The 21,077-nt window shown below is 38.7% G+C and overlaps 2 protein-coding genes across 2 annotated transcripts; both read right to left on the bottom strand.

The window, feature by feature from the left end:
- Positions 1-547: 547 nt before the first annotated feature.
- On the bottom strand, positions 548-10,099 carry krt78.1.L (keratin 78, gene 1 L homeolog). Its single transcript, XM_018247592.2, has 9 exons — positions 9,373-10,099; positions 8,937-9,154; positions 6,113-6,173; positions 5,572-5,667; positions 4,576-4,740; positions 3,214-3,339; positions 2,465-2,685; positions 2,042-2,076; positions 548-1,107 (listed from the first exon to the last, which is right to left on the bottom strand). Exons 1-9 carry the CDS (start codon positions 9,787-9,789, stop codon positions 977-979), a joined length of 1,470 nt encoding a protein of 489 aa, XP_018103081.1. The 5' UTR covers positions 9,790-10,099; the 3' UTR covers positions 548-976.
- Positions 10,100-13,697: 3,598 nt separating this feature from the next.
- Positions 13,698-20,875, bottom strand: krt78.2.L (keratin 78, gene 2 L homeolog). Its single transcript, XM_018247593.2, has 9 exons — positions 20,118-20,875; positions 19,775-19,995; positions 18,722-18,782; positions 17,812-17,907; positions 16,877-17,041; positions 16,646-16,771; positions 15,451-15,671; positions 15,063-15,097; positions 13,698-14,970 (listed from the first exon to the last, which is right to left on the bottom strand). The coding sequence occupies exons 1-9, from the start codon at positions 20,775-20,777 to the stop codon at positions 14,537-14,539; spliced, it is 2,019 nt and encodes a 672-aa protein (XP_018103082.1). The 5' UTR covers positions 20,778-20,875; the 3' UTR covers positions 13,698-14,536.
- Between the last annotated feature and the right edge of the window lie 202 nt (positions 20,876-21,077).

Here is a 21,077-nt window from a genome sequence, read left to right as displayed (position 1 = left end):
TTTAACATGTTCTGAAACAGAGCAAGTTTCATCCTTGGGTGGTTCACCTAAAAGTTAACTTGTTGTATGTTTTAGAATGGCCAGTTTTAATAAACTTTGCATTTGGTCTTCATTGTTTATTTTTTATAGTTTTCTTATTTGACTTTTTCTTCTGACTCTTTCCAGCTTTCAATTGGGGGTCACTGACCCCACCTAAAACAAATGCTTTGTAAGGCTAGATATTTATTTTTATTGCTCTTTATTGCTCCTTTTTTCTATTCAGGTCCTCTCCTTTTCATATTCCAGCCTCTGATTCAAATCAGTGCATGGCTGCTAGGGGAATTAGGATTAAACTGCAGAGCTGCTGAAGAAAAAGCTAAATAACTCAAAAACCACAAATAATAAAAAATGAAAAACAATTGTAAATTGCCTCAAACAATAACATTGATCAAACAAAGAAACAATGTCATCATCACTATTAGCCATGATGTAGCCAGACAGTAATGACTTGATCAGACTTTTTTTCACCATGAAATGTTTATGTTACAAAGCACAAACAATCTCTAATAGGAAACAAATACATTTTATTTCAAATATAGGAATATCTTCTACAGTAATTCAGCAATAGTTGATGAATACCTTGTAGGAAAGTTAAGCTAATTAAACACGTGATATAGATCAATACAAAAACCTTAAACTAACTTTAAAATATTTAAAATCCTGTAGAAAGAAAATGTGTTGGTACTTAATTAATCACTGTCAGTAAATCCTGCCCTTACCCCATGCATCATTGCCCCATGGTGGGCAGTAAGGAAAGGACTACCTGCTTTGCTAGGGTTGCACCCTATGCTTTGGGGTTGTTCAGAAGCCCCATGATTTCTGAAGGAAGCTCTGGCAACTGTTACACCTCTGGCTTTTGCATTTCCTTGGTTGGACAACTTGTTTTGTTGATTTATTACTGTTACTTTTGGCACCAAGCTGAATGCACATTTCCCAATTACTGATAAAGTCTCTGGCTGAGGCTTTCCGTCTTTGAGATTATCACCCCAGAACTTCCTCTTTTTTTAACGCCGCTGCTTGCAGATCTTTTGGTTGCGTCAAATGAAGACTTGGTGCCACTTACAACTGCTTTAGGACATAAAATGAACAAAATGTTAATTTCCAGACTTCTCTGTGTTGTGCAAACTACAAAACATGGGTGTCCTTTCTCTGAAATAACCTCTGCTTATACCAGTTGGGCCAATAAGAAAACAGATTATCACAAATCAAAACTTGTTATCCACAAAAAATTAACTCTTAATAAACGTGTAGGGCCAGGGTAAGAGTCCTGAGTAATCCGGAGTGGTCTGTAAAGTACCACCGAATCCAGGATTCAGTTCAGGATTCAGCCAGGATTCTGCATTTTTCAGCAGAATTCGGCCAAATCCAAGCTCCTCGCCAAACGGAATCCAAATCTAAATTAGGGTTTGGATTTGGTTCGTTATTGGAACAAATCTTTCACTAAAGCATTTAATTCTGTAAACAGAAAATCACTAATGTGATGCCAGAGAATCACTTCAAATTCTCTGCCACTATATATCTTAGGCAGTGGTTTCTTTTTGCATAGTAATATCCCACGATTTATTTGCTGCCTGCTTCAGGAAACCCTTTAACTATCAACTAACCTGGAACAAGTAGCCGAGACAGGACTTAGGCCACTTGCTTTGTGTTTTGCCCCCTTAAGAACACCAAAAACATGACAGACTCTAAATGATGAGTATAGGAAACTGCTTTTAGAGGTCAAAATTTCACTTTTCTAGCTTTGTGATGTTTGACACCCCTTGATTTATTACCCTTTCTGTGTTCTTGAAATACTTGGGATGTACCCTCCAGCCAGGTTTGTAATCTGTTTTTGCCTGTGCTTTCTTTTCTCAATTTTGAGCATACATCTATTCATTTGCATTTGTTATGTATTTGATTCAGTTGTCTAAATAAAAAACAAATTGATTGTAATCTGTGTTGATGTTACAGTGCTATATGGAAGTCCCCAGAAGGAAACAATGGAAATAGAACTGATACTTACAGACAGTAACTGCATCAGAGACTTGACCATATATCCTGTATGAAAGAAATTAGATATTTCTTAATTTTACCATGTCATTGGTGATGCCATGCTACTATGTGAAACTGAGGGTACATATGTTCCTGCATAGGCAACCTTTGGAAGTGTAGCAGGCTATGTCCATGCTAAGCTATGGCAAGTGTGCACACACATTGGGAGCACACAGAAAATGGTACCTGCTCAACTTCAGCAAAGATTAGACAACCCCTCCCACCACCGCTCTCTATACTCATGACCTAAAAGAACCTGTGTTACTAGACTGAGTATCTCCTCTTGAACCCAACTAGAAAGTCCTGCATTTCATTTTTCTTCTCCAATATCACTGGTACCTAGTTTTGTTAGAAGGTTTACCATCCCATCCATAAAAGCTTGCTGTGGACCTACCTGCTTTCCTCTCCCTCCAGTAGTTTACGATAAGTGGCAATTTCAATGTCAAGGGCCAGCTTCACATTCAATAGTGTTTGATATTCCCTGAGCTGTTGAGCCATTTCCTGCTTGGCCTTCTGCAGTGCCCCTTCAAGGTTAACTAGCTTTTCCCGAGCATCTTTCAAAGCAATGTTGCCCCGTTTTTCAGCGTCTTGAATAGAAACCTTCAAACTGGTAATCTTATGATGAAAACACAGTTTGATTCATAAACATTCTGAATGTTAAACCAAAAACATACTTTTAACTTGCAGTGAGATAATAGTAAATTTATATTCCAAAAGGCATTATATTTCAGAGAAAGCAGATCTGAACTGCAGCCTTTTGGCCAACCAAAAGGGAAAACACAGGGGACATGTTGCCTACCCTAGAAGCCAATGAGTTTAATCAGTATGTCCATATGGTACATTTAAAGAAGTTCTTTGTCTGTATTTACATATCATGCAGATTAATGCTTGGTAGTATACCAGACATGGCTTTGGAGCTCCCCAATCCTACATGTGGGAGGAAGAGACCTTGACCATGACCTTGGGGAGTTTATTTATTGGATAAACACTCCATCTCTGTAAATGTGATACCTTTTTGGTAACAATATATCTGAAGGAGATATGGAGTCTGGCTGTAACAGAAAACCTGATCTTAAACTAGTTAGCAGTTTCTAAATGAACATAACAATGTTCTGTGCAAAATATAGCTTATCATAACGTTACCTGCTTTTTCACACCTTCAATTTCATTCTTCAGTCTCTGAATGGATCTATTAAGTTCTGATATCTCTTTGCTGCTGCTTTTTAGATCATCTCCTTGTTGGCCTGCAGCTTGCTGCAACTGCTGGTACTGATAGTAATAAAACATAGCACAGAAGGAGAGTAGCATATAGAGATAATAGATTAGTCGAAACTTCCTCTCACTGGCTATTATTATTTAGTTTGATAACAAACTGGACCCCACTATTTGCCTTGACTAGTGGCACCTGTATATGCTATTTAAATTTTTGCCCTCAATAGTTCAAGCTTGTTTCCATCCTCCCGTAATTCATAATTTCAACACACTAACCCTAGTGGTTCATTCTCTAGAGTCTAGTCTAAAAATTTGATGTGACTACTAGAGAGGAATGTTTGTTTGCTAGTCCCTTCTGTGTCCAACCAGCCTCCTGTCCCTGGAGGGTGATAGTGTGGCTTTCATCATGAAACAGAGAACAATAGTAAGATGGGCCCTTACCATGTCCTCCTATGCCTCCATCCTCACATTCTGCACCCCTTATACAATAGTTATGCCACTGCCATCAACTAAAATATAAGATTGTAGTACTAGCTCTGTAAAAGACTTTAATCATTATTTGTGCTGTACTATTTGACCTCCTGTACAAATTTGCCAATATTATAGCCCTTGTATTCATCATATTAAAACTATTAGATTGTTTACAGAAATGTAAACAAATTACCCAGCATAGCAGTTTATTACTGGCTTTACATGTCTTTTTTTATTTCAGCCTGAAAACCTATATACTAATATACTCTCTTGCTCACTGTACTGTCTATCGTATTCTTTTGTGCTGTATTTCAGTTTCACTGGTCCACTTACTAGTGTTTAGCATCGTTAGGGACCCTTGTTTCATGGTGCTTCTACTTCACTTTATTTATTACCATGTTTGGGAGCCAAAATACATAACAGGAATAGTGATGGGCGAATTTGCGCCGTTTCGCTTCGCCGAAAAATTCGTGAAATGCGCGAAATGACGAAAAATTCGCAAAACGGCACCGGCGTCTCGTTTTTGACGCCGGCGCCCGTTTTCGATGCCGGCGCCCGTTTTTGACGCCGGCGCCCGTTTTTCGAAAAAAAACATTTTTTGACGCCGGCGAATTTTTACCGCAAATTTTCGCGGGCGTTTCGCGAATTTATTCGCTCGGCGCGAATCGCGCAAATTCGCCGCAAATTCGCGCCTGGCGAATCAATTCGCCCATCACTAAACAGGAACATGAAACTTGATCGGTACCAGAAGCTTTTAAATGTTCTTATTAATTATATCACTGCTTTATTCTTGACCCTTGGCAAATGAATGCATTACATTACCTTGCTTTGATAAGCTGCTTCTGCTTCCTCTTTGCTCTTCTTTGCAGTGTTCTCATACTGGGCCTTAGCATCAGCAATAATGTCTCCTAGGTCCAACATACGACTGTTGTCCATAGAGAGGACTACTGAGGTCCCAGATGTTTGTTGTTGGATACCATCAAGTTCCTGAAAGTCAAATTCAAAATTTATTAAAACACAATCGAAACCACTCCACATATTCATCGCAAAAGACTGTCCAGACCCTTTCCTGTATTCAATCTATCCATAGATATTCTATCTATATATATATAAATATATATATATATATATATATATACATACACACTTTCCTTAGGCGTCTGCACTCTGTCCTTGTTTCTGTTCAGGGTGCACGATCAATCTCCAGCATACACTTAAACTTTGGAATAATTTATTCCTGGATCAGCACTCCCATTTATCGTGATATAATATTGTTTTATTTATACACACATATTGTAGTATTCCAACGTTTCGGTCTACATTAAAAAATCATGTGTCATGATTTTTTCTACAAACAGAGATATTGTCACATGATACAAGTTTTTAGACACCTAAGGGGTGTGAGCAGATCTATTCATCAACACACATGTGGATGGGTGTTACCTTTTACTCACTTATGTGTTTTACATATTGATATGCTGATTGGACACTAGGGCTATTTAGTGAATTGTCTCACTTCCTGTTTTCATCCTGACGACGGCTCTATGTGAGCCGAAACGCGTTGATGCACCATGCACGAATAAGCATACTTTGAAATATATCTGATGGTCAATGCCGTGAGCGCTTTCTCTGGACTTATTGGTTAGCACCCGGCGAGAAGCCCAATGAATAGTGAGTGCCGTTTGATCCCATATATATATCTACATATGATAAATACAAAGGACCAGATAAGATATCTAGTTTTACATGCAAACTGTACTGTATGGAAAAATACCAAACTATTTAAATACGGTGTTTCCCAGTAACACTAGCAGTTACCTCTTTATAAAGTTTTGTCAGGAAGTCGAGTTCATCACCTAATGCATTCCGTTTGATGTCCAACTCCACTTGGATGAGGTAAGTAAAATCTATATCCTGCAAAATTAAAAAATAAACAATAGATTTGTAGGTGGCCATATCATTCCACAATCTGCATTTTTGTAATTATTTTAAATCCAGTAGTTGGGTGAAATTCAACATTATAAGGGGGTTGAGGAGACTCACACTGTCAGGGCTCTACTCTCAATTTACTTTCTTTCTGTAAGAGGTATAAAGTAAAGCACCCCCTAATAAAATTTGTGCAAGTTCAGCACTTACTTATATTTGTTTCCTGTAAGACTGCATTTTCCAGGAACACTTCCTGCTCTGCTACTGCAGAGGGAACTAATGTGCACAGCCAAGGTAGGAACTTTTACTTGAAATATTTCTCCAAGGCATGACCCAAATTCCTTAATAAAATCCCCTTTATTAGCTATCAGTTAAACTTATCAACACGCGCATGCTTCCAAAACCCAAAAAAATTTTTTAATTTAGACTTTACCTTTTTAAGTGACACAAAATCACTATCGCCTGTGATTCTCCTTTTCAATTCTAATTCATACCTGTTGGGAGATAACTCATTTTTAGGCTGTCATTAGTCAATAGTACAATAATAGCTCTTTGGCCCAGTAATCCAAGAGATTTAAGGTTCTGCATAAGCACAGTGAGTAAATACCACATTTAAAGCAATAGTATATACTTTTATGAATACATTCTGTAAATATTTTTACATTTACAGTATATAACACACTTTTTATTAACAAACACATTGACAGTCAAATGGTCATGCATTGTCAACCTGACATTTTTAATCCATTGACATATAAAGGCTAGAAAAATGGCAGCAAACTGAGGCCCTCAGTATATTTTCATAATTGTTTTGTGACTTTGCAAACACATGTGTTTGTAATGAAGATTTAATTCTTTGTGCCCATGGACGCTGAACAATTCCCAGGATCCTGGTATATCTGTGACTCCCATAACCCCTGCAGTTAACAGCACAAAGGAGTTGATTTATCAGAAGGGGATTAGGGTAAGGCCACACTAAGCGATAGCGCGGCGATTTGACTCGCCGCGACTATTCGCCGCGACTTTTAATCCTCAATCGCTGGCGAAACTTTGGCGCTGGCGTCTATGGGGAATCGCTGCGTAAAAACACACGCGGCGATCTTTTTTCTATTGTCGCTCGAAATCGCCTAGCGAGGCGATTTCGAGCGACAATAGAAAAAAGATCGCCGCGTGTGTTTTTACGCTGGCGATTTTGCGCGATTTCCCATAGACGCCAGCGCCAAAGTTTCGCCAGCGATTGAGGATTAAAAGTCGCGGCGAATAGTCGCGGCGAGTCAAATCGCCGCGCTATCGCTTAGTGTGGCCTTACCCTTAGGATGAAAATTGTTCTTTTTGCATCAGGATTTTTTTTACACATTTATATTAAAAAAGAAACTACACACAATGGATGTTGATGTGATTAACAGTAAGGGGCACATTTACTTAGCTCTAGTGAAGGATTAGAATGAAAAATTCTTCGAATTTTGTAGTATTTTTTTGGATACTTCGACTACGACTTCGACTTGGAATCGAACGATTCAAACTAAAAATCGTTCGACTATTCAACCATTCGATAGTCGAAGTACTGTCTCTTTAAAAAAAACTTTGACCACCCACTTCGCCTACCGAGCACCATTGTTAGCCTATGGGGACCTTCCCCATAAGCTTTCTAGGCAATTTCTGATCGAAGAAAAATTGTTCGATCGATGGATTAAAGTCCTTCGAATCGAAGGATTTAATCGTTCGATCGAACAATTTTTCCTTCGATCGCTCGATCGAAGTATTTGCGGTAAATCCTTCGACTTCGATATTCGAAGTCGAAGGATTTTACTTCAATGGTCGAATATCGAGAGTTAATTTACCCTTGATATTTGACCCATAGTAAATGTGCCAAGAGTCCATTGTTCAGTAGGCCAGTTGGCATTGCCAATGGAAACCACCTGTCCATGTGCCACTAGTAAAGGATACCAACTGTGTCAAAGATAATTTGGGTAATTTGGGTGCTCTGTGGCAAGTACCTAAACTTTCCTTAGGTGTTTGGTTTGTAGTAACTTGCAAACTCTAAAGGGGTTATTTACTAAACCTCCATTTTTTTTCTTACTGAAAACCCGGCATCTTAAACCTGTCGAGGTCATGTATAAGTCAATGACAGGTGTCCCTATTCCAATTTGAAGATGTCATGGTCTGCACTGGTTTTAGCCTGTCAATCTGGAAAAATTCAGGGTTTTCAGACAATAGCCCTTTGAGCGATTCAGAAATAAAGAAGTAAAAATTTATTATGATTCAAATTTTTGCTCAATTTTATTGAGTTTATTCTCTACACGACTTTTTCAAGTTATTTTATTGATAAATAAGGTAAAATCGTGGATGGGAGTTTGGTCGAGCTTAGTTTAATAAAAAAAAAAAAAACTAGATAAATTCGGATTTTAGTAAATAACCCCCTAAAAGTACCAAACGCTGGATTTTCATATGCCCTCACTTAATGACTATTCCCAACATTTTCATTTGAATAAGGTGTGTAGAGCTAAGCTGAGTGAAGTGTCCACCATCACATGTGCTCCATTTTTAGTGTATAATGGAAGGAAGGTATATATATTGTAGTAGAGATGATAGCACCAATGTTTAAAGGGAAATATTTGAGAAGGACATATTCATGTTCATCCCATAGTTGGCCAACAGATTCAAGAGAGTTTCTTTACTATACAGTTGGTGCATGCATGACATCAGATGCTAAATTCCACCTGACAAATATCATCTGCGTCTGACATCAATTTTCTACAGGAAAAACTTCCATTTGTGGGAGGCCTAAATATAGCAACCTTCCTCTTTAGAATGGATCTACAGTAGGTGTTTGGCCTGCAGGGTGATTCACGTGTTTTTTTCTTCTAGGTCAGAGAAATCACTGGCACAACTTGGGTTATTTCTAGCAGGGAAAACCCTTGCTCATTTATTGTGGATGCAATGTTTCGGGGCGTAACCCCTTTGTCGATGCATCCTTCATTGAGCACCTGGGACTCGTACAGATCGGGAAGGCCAGGGTGTGCGAGGGTAATTTCTTTTCTAATTCCCTTGTTTCTTCCAGGCCCCCACACTCCAATCTTGGAGCTATACATAGTTGCAGATAAATTCTATTCATCGGGTAACTAGCCACTCCCTTTAACAAAGGATGCCTGAGAAATATGAATTCCAACACTGTAATAAAAGCATATTAAAAGTGGTTGTTGATAACCCTAGCCATGGTTTTAGTAGCCATTAAAAATAATATATAATGTACTTACTTGTTCTTAAAGTTCTCAGCATGATCCTTCATGCCCTGCAGTTCACTATCAAGGAGGCCCTTTTCTTTCACCAAACTGTCCAGCTGGCTTCTAAGATTGCCAATAAGAGTATTAAAAATGGATTCAATCTCAGAGCTCTTAGATTTTGGACTTTGTTGCTTCTGTAAGAGGCTCCATTTGGTTTCAAGAACTTTATTCTGCTGTTCAAGAAATCGAACCTAATAAATATTAAAAACAATACATTGTTTGTATGTAAAGGATTTGAATGGCATTGGATTTCTACTAATTCTACTAATACACCAGAAAATACACGTTAAGGCAAAAACACAAATATAAGAACACAATTATTTTAAAGAATGCCTTGCAGTGTCCTTATTAACATTATCATTATTATAATAACAACCACAGAAAAATAATTATATTGTGGAAATCCTACCTTATCAATGAAAGATGCAAATTTATTATTCAGGAGTTTTATCTTCTCTCTCTCTTCTTTCCTTATGACTGAGATATTTGGATCAGTTTCCAAATTGAGTGGAGTTAGAAGGCTTTTATTGATATTTACTTGTTGGATACCTGAGAAGGACCCAGAACCACCAAATCCTCCAGCACCAGCAGTAGATACAGCACCATATCCAGCTCCAAACCTGCCACTGTTTGCTACAGAGGATACCTTTCTGCTGCCACTCAAGATGAGACTTCTACTCCCAAAACTGGCAGGGCTAGAAGAAAGACGACTGCTGGCAGAAGCCACACTTGTTCCCATTCTGCTGCTGCCTCCCAAGGAAAGGCCACTGAATCCTCTCCCAGAACTTGATGAAGTGGTCATACGTTGGTGCAAGCTCCAGCTCATTGTTTCAACAGACTTTTACTGTTGCAAAGAGACAAGAAAATCAGAGCAGTTCTGTGGAGGAAGAGCAGTAAAATGAATGATAGAAGTGAGCTTTTATCTTTCAGATCTGCTGGGCTTGGTTACTGCGTTTTTAGCAATCGCTTCACATTCATGTCTCTGCTGAACCTAGAAGAGGTTTGTGCTTTAAGCCATAAATATGCATATTTACAGACAAATATGCTTCCTCTAAGGCATTTAGCTTTACATTGTAAAAATACCTTCGTTTTCTTTGGAAATCAGATTAACAATAACACAAACAAGTTCCACATACTCTAAGAGGGGAGGAGATATGGTCATCCTCTCATTGATGCAGCAGGTACAAGATGGAATCTTTTATATAAAGGTTTATAACAATTCCATTCACTGCAGTATCACTTCTTTGTACCTAATTTTTGTTGGATGTATGGCCCAAAATCCTTACTGGGGTGTCTTTTTTCTTAAATAACCATCCATTTGCCTTTCATACTGCTAACACTTAGGGGCACATTTACCTAGGGCCGAATATCGAGGGTTAATTAACCCTCGATATTCGACCGTCGAATTAAAATCCTTCGACTTCGAATATCGAAGTCGAAGGATTTACCGATATTCCTACGATCAAACGATCGAAAGGAATAATCATTCAATCGAACTATTAAATCCTTCGAATCGAACGATTCGAAGGATTTTAATCCATCGATAGAAGGATATTCCTTCGAAAATTGTTAGGAAGCCTATTAGGTGGCGAACTAGGGGGTCGAAGAATTTTTTAAAGAGACAGTACTTCGACTATCGAATAGTCGTTCGATTCGAAGTCGAAGGTTGTAGTCGAAGGTTGAAGTAGCCCATTAGATGGTCGAAGTAGCCAAAAAAAACATTGAAATTCAAACTATTTTTCCTCTATTCCTTCACTCAAGCTAAGTAAATGGGCCCCAACATATTCATTAGATACAATGGGGCAAATTTATTAAAGGGAGAAGTGACTAACGTGGGCCAAAATTCGCCAGTGTGACGTCATTTCGGTACTTCGCTGATTTACTGTTGCGGTCGCTGGCGTAACTTCGCTAGCGAAGGAGATAGACTCTAACGGTACTTCCCTCCCTAATGCTATCCTTTTTCAGGGTGATAGGCTGAAAAAGAGCGTAAATTTTTTTGGGGTAACCGGCTTCCCCCCTACATTTCCTAACATATGGCACATAAGCTATACACTGGGCTGATGTGTAGGGCAATATAAAAACTTTATTTTATTTATAGTTTATTGTTTCCCGGGCTTGTGTAGTGTAATGTATTTGCTGCAACATATACGTCCATTCAACTTTAACTTCCTGCCGTATGCAAATTAGGCAACGGTAACGCAACTTCGTTTGGAGCAGTAACACTAGAGCAACTTCACCAGCGTTCGGTGCCCTGGACGCAACTTCAGATTTCAGTGAATTAGCGTTGTCCTGGCGAATCTACGCCTGCAGAAGTGTTGCGCTGTGAGCGAATTTTGGATGTTAGTGAATTTGCCCAAAAGTCTATTATCATTCTATTCTATTATCTATGTCTAGATAGATATACCTATTTCTACATTTGCAAACGAATAGGATTGGAGTGATGTAATATATATATATATATAGTTTCCCTCTACTACTGCCAGGGTCTTGATTACCCTGAACTAATAATAGATTGAACAGTAGAGGTTGTTGGAGTCTGGCAGGATAAGCATCTAGACAAGGCCACCACCCACAAGCATCTGGACAAAGTCATCACTGAGACTTTGTTTAACTGTAAAGCATTCTCAGTTCAGGCACCAATGCACACTTTCACATTTCTGTCCCATGTGTGCATTGACAGGCCTTTGCAATATGACATTGAGAAGATGAACGAAAAATTCAAGTGATCAGGCCGAATTTGTGGAGAGGCCACCAAGGCATGCTGCCCAACCACACCCACATTGGTTCAGAAACACTGGGGATGAACAGGAGATAAAATAGTTTTTTAAATCTCCCATGTGCCAATCCCCATTGCTCCAGTCCAGATGATGAAAATTTGAGCAAATAAAAAGGAGGGGACGGGGGCGATGTCGGGATTTCAAGATTGTGTCCTGGAGAACAAAATTCTAGGTTATACAATAATTAGCAATGTATCTGCTTTTGAGGATGTAGTAAGTTGGATATTCGCAGTGGTGGTGCAGTACATGTGGTCTACTTAGATCCTGCTACTGTTTGCAGAAGACACCAAATTATGTAGAGCAATTGCATGGATCCAGAATGTGTCATCTTTGCAGGGGGGTCTTGACAAAGTGTCAGGATTAAGTGATTAAAATTATAGGTTATGCATTTTGAAAATATTCAGGTTGCAAATCCTTGATAGAAAATGACCTAGGGGCACAAGTGGATAATAAAATTGGCTGTAGCAAACAATGGCCTTCTTCCCATTACAAAGCACTGGCAAGACCCCATATAGAATATGCAGTGCAGTTTAGGACTCCAGAAATCAAATAGAAATCTACTCTACCTGACTAAACACATAGGGGCAGATTTACTCGAGGGTGAAGTGGCTAACGCTAGCGTCAATTCTCTAGCGTTACCACCTGCCGATGTACTAACGGGTGCAGGCGTCACTTCGCTAGCGAAGCTAGCTAGCGGTGATTCGCACTCTGTTGCCAGGCGACTTTTCTCTCTGGTGAATGAACGTTACTCCGCAAATTCACTAAAACACTGATTTTTTGCCTCTTTCACCGGACTTGCCTTTGCCAGCTCAGACCAGGCGAAGTGCAATGGAGTGCATAGATCTTCCTCAATCTTCAGTTACTTACATCATCTTTTCTGAATGGAAAAAGTAAAAAAAAACTCTGGCGTCTTTTCCTTTTTTTCAGGGTGATAGGCTGCAAAAATCCTAAAAAAACATTTTTGTGTAACCGGTTTCCCCCATACATTTTCCAACATATGGAATTATTTTACAGTGGGCTCATTTGAAGGGCATTATAACAACTCTATTGAATTTATTAAGGTTCTCTGGATATGTCTACGTATCAGTGTAAATGTAATGTATTTGATGACTTGTAATATAGAGATGTCCATTCAAATTTAAATTTCCTGCCATATGCAAATTAGCCAGAGCACAAGACCTCTAACGAATTTTCGCTAGGCAGAATTGAACGCTAGCCAGGGGCGATCCTGGTCCCTCCGCCGCCTGAGGCAGCAGCAGTTGCTGCTGCCCCCCCCTCCCCCAGAAATTCACTCTAAAGTACCAGGAGCAGCATTTTTGCTGCCCCTGGTATCTAGTGGGGCGCTACCGCCTGAGGCGACAGCCTCAACTTGCCTCATTGGCGAAGCACCCCTGACACTAGCGCATCTTCACTTTTATTTGCTTGCAGTGCCGAAGTAACGCTAGCGAAACTTTGCACTTTAGTAAATTAGCATTGTCCCAGCGAATTTTTGCCTGCTGAAGTTTTGCGATAGGTGCAAAGTGGTCGCTGGAGATTTTTCACACTCGAGTAAACCTGCCCCATAGTTTAAGAATAGAGCTGGGACCAGTAAATGGCATGAGACTGACTTTCTTCTTTTTTCCACAGTGCTGGTTGCACTAGCATTTCTCTAATTTAAATACTGCCAATTATAGTTAAATCTGCTGTTGTTAAAAGATATATAAAATAATCTCTTCCCATTAATATTATGTTTGGATGTTTAGGCCGACCAGGTTCTTTATCTGGTCTTGCCCTACCCATTTATGGGTAACAGGTCAAGGTCTGTTCAACTGCCTGACGCTTTGAAAACAAGAGCTAAATGTTCCTATGATTTATAAAACAATTTTTCTTTTTTTATGTTTGGTCACATGATATAGCAAAAGTGGCAGATCACATCTGGTTTACTAATTATCATCATAAAAAAATAAACACAACCATATATGAAACATGCAGTTTATTAGATATACAGTACAATGAAGTCAGTTATGAGAAATAGCAATTGCATGGGAAGGACAAAAAATGTTGCTTAGGGTTTCTTTGCTTGAACAATAAGTACGGTAAAGGAGCAGGTTCATACGTGGTTCAGTAGCTAGCATTTGGTCAGTAGTGGTAGTAGTGGCTGTGTAGGTATTGATAGCAGAAACAAAATAGCAAAACACAATTTGTCACAACAGAAGTGTTACTCACAGGACAAGCTTATTGAAGTTAAACATGCAATGTACAATTTATCTGCTGTTGTACAGACTAAAAGTAACTTAAAACTTTAAAAAAATGCAAAATCAAAAGTAATGGTATGGACATTATAAGTTTTTCTTTAATCATTTTTTTAAAGTACAACTCCTACTATGCCAAGCGCTGGTCAAAATGAGATGTTATAGCATTGACCTGCTCCCAACCCATTGTGTTCCACTGTAATAGTGGATAATATAGGGCAGAACAGAAAGGGTTATGGATGTCCTTGGCATTGGCAAAATATACCCAGTTTATTCCAGTAATGCTCTCCATAAAATAGAATGGTGGACACATGCAGAAATATTCAATAACTAGATTCAATCTGGTATGCACATTATGTGTTGGTGAACAATATTGATGCGCTGTGTAACATGCTATAGAAAAGGTAACTTGTTAAGGGGCCAATAATCATATTTCCAACTGAGAGAAAATATAGTAAGGAGTCTAATTACCAACTTTATTTTGTTTTAATAATCTTGACATGAAAAAAACAGAGGACATAGTCTAGCAGGCAGAAAGAGATTTTGCTGGATTAAAGAAGTCAGGTTAATAGTTTCTTTTGCTTGAAGAGGAAGAAGATGTTGTTGAGATAATGGCGACACCTTGTCTGCTTCCAGAACTGAAGCCTCCACCTCCACCCATGCCGTAGCCTCCTCCACCTCCACCTCCAGCAGAATATCCCCCTGAAAATTGGCCACCTCCGCCTCCTCCATATCCTCCAGCTCCAAATCCTCCACCTCCTGCACCACCTGCTCCAAATCCTCCACCTCCTGCACCACCAGCTCCATATCCTCCACCTCCTGCACCACCAGCTCCATATCCTCCACCTCCTGCACCACCAGCTCCATATCCTCCACCTCCTGCACCACCAGCTCCATATCCTCCTCCACCAGCTCCAAATCCTCCACCTCCAGCTCCAAATCCTCCACCGCCAGCTCCAAATCCACCACCACCAATTGAAGTGGAACCGCTGATCACAGCTGCAAGTAAAAATACAGAGGATGCCAGTTAACTATATTTATTGCATTGCATACATTATCATTGCATAGCCCATTATTGGAGGAATACTTACAAATGCTGACATTATTTTGAATCTCTCCTGTTATCCTGGAATAAAGTTATTCAAACAATTACAAAAGAAAGTTATACCATGATATTCACTACAGAGAATACTGCAAAGCATCAGCATAAAAAATATCATGTTCTAGAAATTAAATTTACAAATAGGTGGCAGTTTTGTAAGATAACCAATAAATAGGTTAATTCAGGGAAAGACTATTAACAGAAGAGCATTTGCAAGTGTCTGTATGCTTATATGAGCATTATCATGCATGCATGTGTATTTGCACATATATGACAGTTTGCATGGGAGATAATGAGACAAAATATTAACATACATTTCATTAACAAGCATCAATAATAACAAGCATCAAGAGTACAGCTTGCTGAGAAGGTCATACCTGCATTCCTCTCCTTCTAGCAGTTTTCTGTAGGTGGCAATTTCAATATCCAAGGACAGCTTAATGCTCATCAGTGTTTGGTACTCATGTAATTGCTTGGCCATTTCCTCCTTTGCCTTCTTTAGGGCTTCCTGAAGTTCATCTAATTTTTTTTGTGCATCTTTTACAGCAAGTTCTCCACGTTCCTCTGCCTCTGTGATAGATATCTGCAGATTGGCACACTGGGGGAAACAATTATAAAGTTGCTGAATGCAAAACAATTGGTGTAGAATAGCTATAACACAAAACCATGACTAAAAGCAAGCTTATGGAAAACTAGATTTAAGATACAAGAATTCTAGTTTTATTATTCAGCCCTCAGTACTGGTACACCACTTTCTCTGGACAAGTTTAACAAATAAGCTGTTAGAACAATCAACTGCAGTATAAGTCAACTATAAAACTATTTCCATATTTAAAAATGTGGTTTCAAAATTATGGGTTTGGGTCTAATGTAGGAGCGGACAAAGCAGTGCCTGGGATGGGCCAGTTTGGGTGAGATTTGCATCCAATGCCTGTTTACTCTCCTAGATTATACTAAAAGCCTACCTTTAGATATTTGGGGTGGGCTCGTAATCGCCCCCCTATGATGGAACTGTTACTGAAGGGAAGTGTTTTCAAATATCTGCAACCTTAGTATTAGCTTAAGGGAGCCTTGACCAAATGTTCGACCTCAAAGTGAGGCTTGAACAGAAAAAAATTGCTGTTTTGAGGGCTGTGGCATTCCGGGTGATTTGACACTGCACATACTGTATTTGTGATATAAATAATATCTAATTTAGGCAGTCTACTTTTAATTTATGTCAACAGGAAGGGCCAACGTCATAATGATTCTTGCACAAGAGCAACATTAAACACAGATGCCAATGGACGAGGTAACAATCAAAATGGCTCATGTGCAGTCACCTTAAAGTTCCAGGATACTTTTTTTATTTTCCTTTGCATAAAGGAAATATTACATGTTATATATATATATATATTTATATTTATATTTTTCGATGAAGGTTTGCCTAAGAGCTTTCGCTTAGACACTAATGTTATCTTAACTTTGCTTGCCAAAAAAATATTTAAGAGAAGTCAAAGCAGAAACAAATCGATTATTCTGATTTGTTTCATGTAGTCAAAAACATATCTGCTTGCAATATTTCCAATGTACCTGCTTCTTCACATTTTCAATCTCAGCCTTTAATCTCTGGATCATGCGATTCAGATCTGCAATTTCAGTCTTGCTACTTTTGACTCTATCTCCATGCTGACCTGCTGTTGCTTGTAGCTGCTGGAACTAAAAGTGTCAGGTGCCAAAGTTATTAATGTGGCCTTTAATGGTTTCAGTTCTTTGCAAATGACATTTGTGGTAACATTGAACAACATGGTGAGATGTTTTTACCTTCATGGCACAGGCAGCTTCAGCCTCAGCTTTGCTCTTGTTGGCTATCTCCTCATACTGACATTTCACCTCTGCAATGATGCCATCGAGATCCAGCACCCGGTTATTGTCCATAGACAGAACAACAGAGATGTCTGAAAGCTGACTTTGAAGGTCTTGAACTTCCTGCCATTTAAATAGAAAATGGTAAAATTATATTTTTTTTTCTAAAAAAAGAATGATACACTCTAATCATTTCATCAGGAATGCATATTGCCAAAAGCAAACAAGTCTTGAATATGTTGCGAGCATCAAGTGATGGAGGAAACAAATGGACTTATCCTTTTTCTAAAACTAGTGAATTCTAAATCCAACCAAAGCAAAAATTGGTGTAAAAGTAATAAAAAATCTTTATTTATAAAGTCATTAAAAATATCACCATCATCATCAGCCTATGATTAAGTATCCCTAGGGCACAAAAAAAGTAGGGCCGATGCAGATGTTAATGCTTTTTATACAGATTTTTTTACTTTTATTTTTGTGGTCCTTGTAGAATTTCTGAGTGACTGTTCACCAATTGTTTGTTATTGATGGATTACTGCAAAGGGTTTAAGACTGGTGCACCCGGACCACCCTTTTGATTCGGTGAGTTATTCTGCATTAGACTTCTTTGTGCCCTTTCTCTCTTTAAAATTTAATTTTAGAGCCTGACGTGACACCAGTATAATTACAATGTCAAATACAGTTGGTTAACTGCTCAAAATTCCATAGTCATATACAGGGGGTTAATATTGACTGTGTAGATAAACACTGGCATGTTCTAACATGCAGCCCACACTAGTCATAGGACTGGCTGGACGAATATTCAATGACCAAGTTCTGTTTTCACAAAACATTGGAAGAAATGATGACATACAACCCAAGTTCATTTATCAGAAGGAGGAGACTAAAATTACCGCTTCATATAGAGTCCTGAGGAAGTTGATTTCATCAGTCAATGCATCGACTTTAGACTCCAGCTCCACTTTGTTCATGTACGCGGCATCCACATCCTAAACACAATACATGTTGAGTTCATTTAAGGAACACCTCCGTAAAGTTAAGTGACAATGCTTAATAGGTTTGATTACAAGATGCTTGATAGATTGTTTTAGGTTACAGAGACAAGGTCTTAAGAAAATGTATTTGTAACTAAACAGTCTTGTATAGGAAATGTTCTACAAAGTTGTAAAAGTTATATTAGCTGTTAGTAAGTTAAAGACTATATTTTGTATCATTGCCATTCTGCTTCTACTCAGACAGCAACTGACAATGCCTTGTGGTTGTCTCAGCAAGAAAAAAAAACCCTGGTCCCCAAATCAGGTTGATATAAATATTGAATAGATCATTATGCTGGCCATCAGCAGAGGTCCCTAGCAATGGTCCAATGCAGTCCACGCCCCCAACATGATTTTCTAACCTTTTAAAGATATGTGACTGATTTGGGATCGAATATGGGGTGCAAGACATATGTAGGCCTCATATGCAGACCTAATCTAGAGGGGATGGGTTGGCATTTTATATTGGCATGTGAATGTCCAGATTAAGGTTCCAATATTGTTATTCTACCATACAGCAGTCTAAAAAAATATCCTTCTGTTATTAGACCTGCCATTACTTTTTGGCTTTTATTTTAAATATTGTTTTAGTACCATAGTTAAAATGACTACCTAATTAACTACTGAAAACCCTTTTGTTGGAATAGCATTTCAATGGAAATCTAAACCTATGGAGAGCAAATGTATAACATAGCCTCATGCTTTACTAATATATTCTATAATTACACCCCAGTTTCTCTTCATGATTGCAGTACATTTCAGAACCCACCTTTTTGAGTACTACAAATTCATTTTCGGCAGTGGTTCGCTTGTTAATTTCATCCTCATATCTGCAGAGATGAAACAAATGATAAAATGCATTTAACCCTCGCAAAGACTTAAATCATCACTAATGATTAACTTGCAGGAACTTTTCTGGCATTAAAAAAACACAAAGAACAATTTATAATGCAACTGCCATTATTTTATTCAACCATATAGTTTGCACAACCAAATTTCCTTTGTGATCCTAATTACATGTTGTTGCTCTGTATGTTGTCACTAATTTATGTCTGTGTGGGAACTGGGTTGACTAGTTATTTCTCTGGCTTTCAGCCACAATTAAATACATTGAGAAAAATAAAGTGCTGAGATCTAAAAGTAACATATTGTGATTTCTAAAATCAGTAACCCCCTAGCATGACATTCAATGCAATCAAACTGTCACAAACAAGGAAGACGGTATTTCACAGGATATATTAAACATTGCCGCTCTGGTTTTGGTACTGAGCTCTCAAAAATTGCACATAAATCAGCAAATTCGCAAGCCAGTCTAAAGAAAACATATTTTGCAGATTTGAAACACCTCCTATTTGAAGCACATCCCATAAATAAGATAATAATAACTGTATATAATACGCTTTTAAACAGATACGATAATGTATTTTCATTTACTAACCAACCACTATGGTTGTTAAGCTTTAACACAATGCTGTTCAACAAGACACTGCTCAGGCAGGATGTGGACCTCTGAGAGATTTTTTTTGTTGCCTTGCATGAACACAGTCTACATAGACCTTTTTATATAACATCATTGCTTTATAATAATCCCTCACCCAAACATGTCAAATTGTAAATAACTGGTACACAGCATCAAAACTATTGCTTATCACTAACTGAAACAGCTAATTCAGTTACTGTAGAGTAGGTTGACACAATTAGCCTCCTAAAACCTATAAATAAAAACACTACTGTATTGATATATTCCCATACAATATTTCTGCAGTTAGCCTAATATATTAAAACAGACTTGTTCTGTTGAATAACAGACATCCAAACCTACTTGTTTTTGTAATCCTCTACCAAATCTTGAGTGCCCCTCAAATCTGTTTCCAGGCGATGTTTGTCATTCTGCAGCCCATCCAATGTACGTCTCAGATTGCTGATGTAAGCTTCAAAGAGAGGTCCAATGTTGCTTCTCTTTGAAACACCTTTTTGCCCATGTTCTTGCAAAAGTTCCCATTTTGTGTTCAGTACTTGGTTTTGTTGCTCCAAAAATCTGACCTAAACTCAATGGTAAACAAAGCAAACCGAAATGCAAGAATAATGATATTGCAAGTCTGATGTGTCTTCACATTTTGTACAGTTGTTATTTTTAATAAATAAATCAAGAATATGTTCTTCACCTTGTCTATGAAGGAAGCAAATTTGTTGTTGAGGGTCTTGATTTGCTCCCTTTCTTCTGTCCTCACTTTTTGAATTGTTGGATCAATGTCCATATTTAATGGTGCCAGAAGGCTCTGGTTAATGGTAACTTCCTGAATTCCACCAGGGGGGCATACAGGAAAATTCATGCCACCAAAGCCACCATCTAATCCTCCTGGACCACCACCAAATCCCCCACCACCAAATCCTCCACCTCCACCTCCAAATCCTCCACCACCAAATCCTCCACCACCAAATCCTCCACCTCCAAATCCTCCACCTCCTGCTCCACCACCATATCCTCCACCACCTGCACCACCACCAAATCCTACACCAGCAGCTCCACCAAAACTTCCCCCTCCTCCACGGCCACTGCCTGTACTAATGGCAGTCTTTCTTGTTCCTCCAAGACTATGGAGACTTTGAGAACTAAAACCAGCACCTCCACCATGCATGAATCCTCCTCCACCACCACCAGCACCACCCCCACCCATTCCTTTAGACATAGAAGTTGAACTAAAACTAATTCTACCTCCACCACCTCTACTAAAGCCACCGCCTCCACCACCAATCGATGCAGAGCTAAAGGTCTTAGTGCCCACTACAGACCTGCTACCAAATGACTGTTGACCCCTATTCATTGTTGCAAAGATAAAGAAACAGCTATAAGTAAGAAATGAATAGCCTGAAGTACAGAAGTAGGCGTCAGAATGAAGGGAGTCTAAGCCCCTCTGACAAGAAAGAGTTCTCTTTCACCTTTATATAATTTTTTAAAGTGGGTTTGGCTGCCTTGGGAATCATAAGATCAATTTACTGTAATCATGGGCTTGGCAACTTTGGCATGCCTGGCAGCACATATTTAGTGGATTGATAAATTGGGACACACCTCTTAATGTAAAAAAAAGTATTAAAAATTACCTCACTTGGAGGCTTTGGTGTTA

The sequence above is a fragment of the Xenopus laevis genome, chromosome 2L (genome assembly GCF_017654675.1).
Source record: "Xenopus laevis strain J_2021 chromosome 2L, Xenopus_laevis_v10.1, whole genome shotgun sequence".
Lineage (NCBI taxonomy): Eukaryota > Metazoa > Chordata > Amphibia > Anura > Pipidae > Xenopus > Xenopus laevis.
Note: the sequence above shows the minus strand (reverse complement) of the source record. Positions and strands in the feature narration are given on the sequence as shown.

Excerpts from the sequence above, each read along its gene's own strand:
- krt78.2.L (XM_018247593.2), bottom strand. The coding sequence starts at position 20,777 with ATGAATAGGGGTCAACAGTCATTTGGTAGCAGGTCTGTAGTGGGCACT. Across the intron at positions 19,996-20,117 it reads TTGCTTCCTTCATAGACAAG|GTCAGATTTTTGGAGCAACA; the intron begins GTGAAGAACATA and ends CATTGAGTTTAG. Across the intron at positions 14,971-15,062 it reads TCAAAATAATGTCAGCATTT|CTGTGATCAGCGGTTCCACT; the intron begins GTAAGTATTCCT and ends TTTTACTTGCAG.
- krt78.1.L (XM_018247592.2), bottom strand. The coding sequence starts at position 9,789 with ATGAGCTGGAGCTTGCACCAACGTATGACCACTTCATCAAGTTCTGGG. Across the intron at positions 5,668-6,112 it reads ATTTTGTGTCACTTAAAAAG|GATATAGATTTTACTTACCT; the intron begins GTAAAGTCTAAA and ends TTAATTTTGCAG. Across the intron at positions 2,077-2,464 it reads CTGGAGGGAGAGGAAAGCAG|GATATATGGTCAAGTCTCTG; the intron begins GTAGGTCCACAG and ends TCTTTCATACAG.